Source organism: Fragaria vesca, linkage group LG2, assembly GCF_000184155.1.
Source record: "Fragaria vesca subsp. vesca linkage group LG2, FraVesHawaii_1.0, whole genome shotgun sequence".
Classification (NCBI taxonomy): domain Eukaryota; kingdom Viridiplantae; phylum Streptophyta; class Magnoliopsida; order Rosales; family Rosaceae; genus Fragaria; species Fragaria vesca.
Window position 1 is genome coordinate 26943452 of NC_020492.1, and position 4477 is coordinate 26947928.

General features: G+C 39.1%; 2 protein-coding genes across 2 annotated transcripts in view; one reads left to right on the top strand and one right to left on the bottom strand.

Annotated features, from left to right (window-relative positions):
- LOC101305244 (protein ABSCISIC ACID-INSENSITIVE 5-like) overlaps positions 1 to 4477 on the bottom strand; it is a 7580-nt gene that overhangs the window by 1578 nt on the left and 1525 nt on the right. The window lies entirely within an intron of this gene.
- On the top strand, positions 243 to 2615 carry LOC101310576 (GTP pyrophosphokinase-like). Its single transcript, XM_004291558.1, has 7 exons — positions 243 to 586; positions 686 to 715; positions 1114 to 1245; positions 1395 to 1496; positions 1578 to 1655; positions 1747 to 1822; positions 2079 to 2615. Exons 1-5 carry the CDS (start codon positions 458 to 460, stop codon positions 1599 to 1601), a joined length of 417 nt encoding a protein of 138 aa, XP_004291606.1. The 5' UTR covers positions 243 to 457; the 3' UTR covers positions 1602 to 1655; positions 1747 to 1822; positions 2079 to 2615.

Genomic DNA, 4477 nt, shown 5'->3' on the forward strand with positions numbered 1-4477 from the left:
CCCACACTCAACCCACACTCAACCCACACAGCCTTCTCTCTCTGTCTCTCTCTCTCTCTCTCTCTCTCTCAACCCACATCGTTCTGCTCTCTCTACCTCGTCGGAGACGACGACGAAGCTGTCGGCAAGCCATAGCCCTTAGACCATCGACCAATCCCCCTTGGATTTCATTCCTGCGGTTTCGAATTCAATCTCCGATAATGAGTTCGACGAGTTCCAAGCGGCCGAGGCATCTGATCCGTCTTCCGGCATCCAATCCCCATCTTCTCAAAACTCATATTCTCAGACGAAGAACCCTTCACCGTAGTCCAGCTAGCTTCAAAGCTGATATTCTCCCAAAGGTCTCCCAAAGGTAAATGTCCCCAATTTAATCTCAACAGAAATTTCTAGGGTTTTTAGTTTAGGGATTTCTAATTGTTTCTTCTTTTGTGTTGGGTTGTTTAATGGATTCACACCAATGTGGGAGCAGCCTATAGGTTTCACAAAGGGACCTCCACGGATGGGGATTTCAATTTCTGGTCGAAGATGGGGAAATTGGAAGGTGCAGTGCAACCGGAGCTCGAAATTGAAGTACCGGAAAACCGTGGTACCCTTCTCTCTCTCACACACTCAATGTTCTTGTTCTTGATATCATGTCAATTTTTAAGTGTCTGTTTGTTTTCTGTGTTTTGGTTATGTTCTGAAGGCCATTGATGGAGAATATCAAAATGAAGCGGTTAGCCCAAGTTCTAAGTTGGATTCTTATAATTTTTTTTTTACAGAATTGCTCTCTGTGTGATTCTAATTGTTCATCATTGTTTCTGATAAGGAATCCCAGGGATCCAAAGGTGAGGAATTTTCCAATGTAAATTTGCGAAAGGCATGCTTAAAAGAGAAAGGTCTTGCACTGTAAATTTGCAGTTTGATTGGATTCAATTTTAAATTGATTTCCATATTTTTAACTGACTGTGCGTGAAGACATTTCCCTCTATGTATAGCAATTCTTTCTTCTTGAATCATTACATCTATTTCTGAAAACATATCTGAAAGATATATCCCATATAGTTCTTGCTAATGTAAGCATCCAGTGGCTATTGTTATGCTGCTATATGATTTGTCTATCTTTTGTTCTAGGAATTGGATTGGGAGTTCGTTGCTTCTGGTTTACTACATGACACAGTCGAAGATACCAATGTTGTTACCTTTGAAAGGATAGAGGAGGAGTTTGGTGCTACTGTTCGTCATATTGTAGAAGGAGAGACTAAGGTTCCTTTTTGCATATATTGTCATCATGTTTGATACTTTTATTATTATTATTGTAGGATATATCTCTTTTCATAGCTCTATTCTGTTTCACATACCTGCCAATTAATTTTGGAAGGCAGCAGTTCAATGTTCTTCTCCTTTGTGTGTAGGTGTCAAAGTTGGGAAAGTTGAAACGTAAGGGTGAACACGATTTTGTTCAAGATGTTAAAGCATATGATCTACGGCAGATGCTTCTAGCCATGACAGAGGAGGTAGTTTTATTCATTACAATATGTGGAATTCTGTGTATTATTGAGTAATGCCATTTGGAAACTAAATAGAGGGTGTTCCAGGTCCGGGTTATCATTGTCAAGTGAGCTGACAGATTACATAACATGCGCACTCTTTCACACATGCCTCCACATAAGCAGGTAATATGTTGTTTGTTTAAGATCCAGTGGTTTATTAGTTATTACTCATTAGCTGATAGCGGTATATTACTTCAATGTTTCTGGGATCCAGTCCAGCATTACAAGGGAAACATTGCAGGTCTTTGCTCCTCTAGCAAAGTTGCTTGGGATCGATGTACCAAATCAAGGTATACTGTTATTTCTTTTTTCTTCCTTTTCTCAAGTGATGTTCTGCATTTGTGTTTTTTAATTGTCAATCTTTCAGTTTTCAACCGGTAAAAATCCTGCTAGGTTCAATCTTTCACTATCCCAGAAGCACACCTGAAGTATACACTTCACTATCTTTTTCTTTCTCACTTTTGTCTGGTTTTCTTGTAATTCTTGTTGAATTTTGGGTGATTTTGCTTGTGTTTATGCTGAAATGGGATATATTTATTTTTGCAGATTGTGGAAGGTCTTATACAGAAAGCCAAAGAGGGTTGGATGTGATTGATACTTCTGGAATGGTCATGAACCTTCTCCAGGAAATGTACTATTTTTGATATCCACCTTCTCTTACTTGGTTCTGTCAAGTTTCAACCATTTGAAGTTTAAGACTTTAAGTACACATTGTCAAGTGTGTTTGTTGTGGACATTTGGTCTCTAAGGTGGTGTTCTTTCCATGCTGCATCATTTGCCTAGTACATAGTGTATAATGTGACCAAGAACTTACCAAAGAGAATGATGCACAAGAAGGTACAATGTGCTGTTGAGACAAGCATTATGTTTTACTTGTTTGGAGAGGCACAAAATCAAGATAAGTAGGAACTTTTAGTCTTTACCTGTTTTTTTTTCTTGTAATAGAGTTTCAGCTTTGAAACTTTTATTGTAATAAGCAATCAACTTATTGAACTCACTTTCTATATAGTGGGATTGAAACTAATGTGTGTAATGAATGTTTATTGTTATTGAATATTTATTGTTATTGAAATTATTATTTTTCAAATTATAAAATTAGATTCTAGCAAAAATATTAATAATATATATATAGAATGAAGCTGAAAAATTTCACTAAAACCGACTTCTGAGTCTATATCAGATAACAGTTTTAAGAACAAACGTGGTATAACTTTATGTCACATGACGGTTTCTTAAAGCAACCGTGCTGTAACTTTATGTCACACGACACAAAATATGTTGATAGGTTGTCGACGTATGCCGGCATTCCATTTCTTTCGACATATGTCGACAGCAATCAGAAGACGTTTCTACGAAGCATCAGACGGCACGCAAAAAGACCGGTAATCTGGATAATCAGACGACGTTTTTTGGCTGTGGTCTGATGCTATTTTTGTGGTAGTGATATGAGATTTGTTTAGTAAATAATTTGGGTGGTGTTATGATTTGGGGAGCACGAAGGCTCCAGGAGTTTAAGGTTGGATTTAAATTTTTAGAAGTGTTTGCAGGTATTATTAGGAATGGTTGTCCATTTTCAATGTAGGTTATGCCGAATTTTCGGTAAACTTTCCTTGGAGGTGGTCCCCACAGGATTTACTTCGGGTTTCAGGATGAAATTCGGGGTGGGTTCTGACAGTTGATATCAGAGCATTAGGTTATTTGATTCCTTTCTCTTTTTAATACTACCTCATATTCTTGGTCATGCTTAGTGTCTATAGAGTGATGGTCCGACCGCGGTGGATTCATTAGCATTATATGCGTTAGACACTGTGTTGATTAGGGTTGTGATGTAGTTGTTCCTATCTTGTTTATGGACAGTATTGTACCATAAATGTCTATATCTCTAAGACTATGCCTCCGTATGCCGACCTCTGAAGTAAATCTTTCTGCTTTGAGTAATAGAAAGGTGTATGGATCACGCCTTTTCCAAGGGTATCGAGTTGATATCATAATTTGTTAGAGTTCAATTGCGAGTTGGGAACTCATAAACGTGGCATCATTCTTTTCTTTTGATCAATGATTGATTGGGTTATGATTAAGATGCTAGGGTGAGCATCTCGTGCGAATTTGTAGAAAGTGAAAAGTTTAATTGAAGCCTTGCACTACCAGGACAAGTACTTTAGCCGACGAAATATTTTCGTCGGCCTGTTATCCTAATTCGTCGGCTAAGACCTTAGCCGACGAAGGCTCGTCGGCTATAGTGTCGTCGGGAAAGGGTCGTCGGTGATGGCTTTAGCCGACGAATCTAAAGACCATCGTCGGCTATTGTTCCAGACTTTAGCCGACGAAAAATATATTCGTCGGCTTTACTGACAAACTTTAGCCGACGAATATCTCTGTTTCGTCGGTTAAAGTATATAATTAAAATATTTAAAAATAACTATAGCCGACGACATAGAGTCTGTTTCGTCGGCTTTAGTGGTGTTTAGCCGACGAAACATACCATAATTCGTCGGCTAAACCCTTTGGAAAAAAAAAAAATTACTATAGCCGACGAATTGTGGCATGTTTCGTCGGCTATAACGCCATTCCAGTAAAAAAAAAATACTGGAAATTCTTAAATTACCATTCCAAGCAAGCTGCAAAATACACCAAAACAATTCCATATATATAACCAACAAGAAGCACATAAAACTATATAAGGTATCAACTACACAAAATCTAGATGGTCTAAATCAATATCCGAATCTCGGGCCTGCTGGTGAGGAGATTGCGGCGGCAGAGGTAACTCTATAGGCGCAGGCATGGGCGGAGGTGGAAGTCCCTGTTGCTGGGCAGCTGTAAAATCCTGGAAGTACTGGAACATCTGCTGCTGCTGGGCCTGCTGAGCGGCATGTAGGGCTCTAGTAAAGGCTCTATATTCGGCGATCTGGGCGGCATGAGCGGCAGCCTGAGCAGCCTGAGCG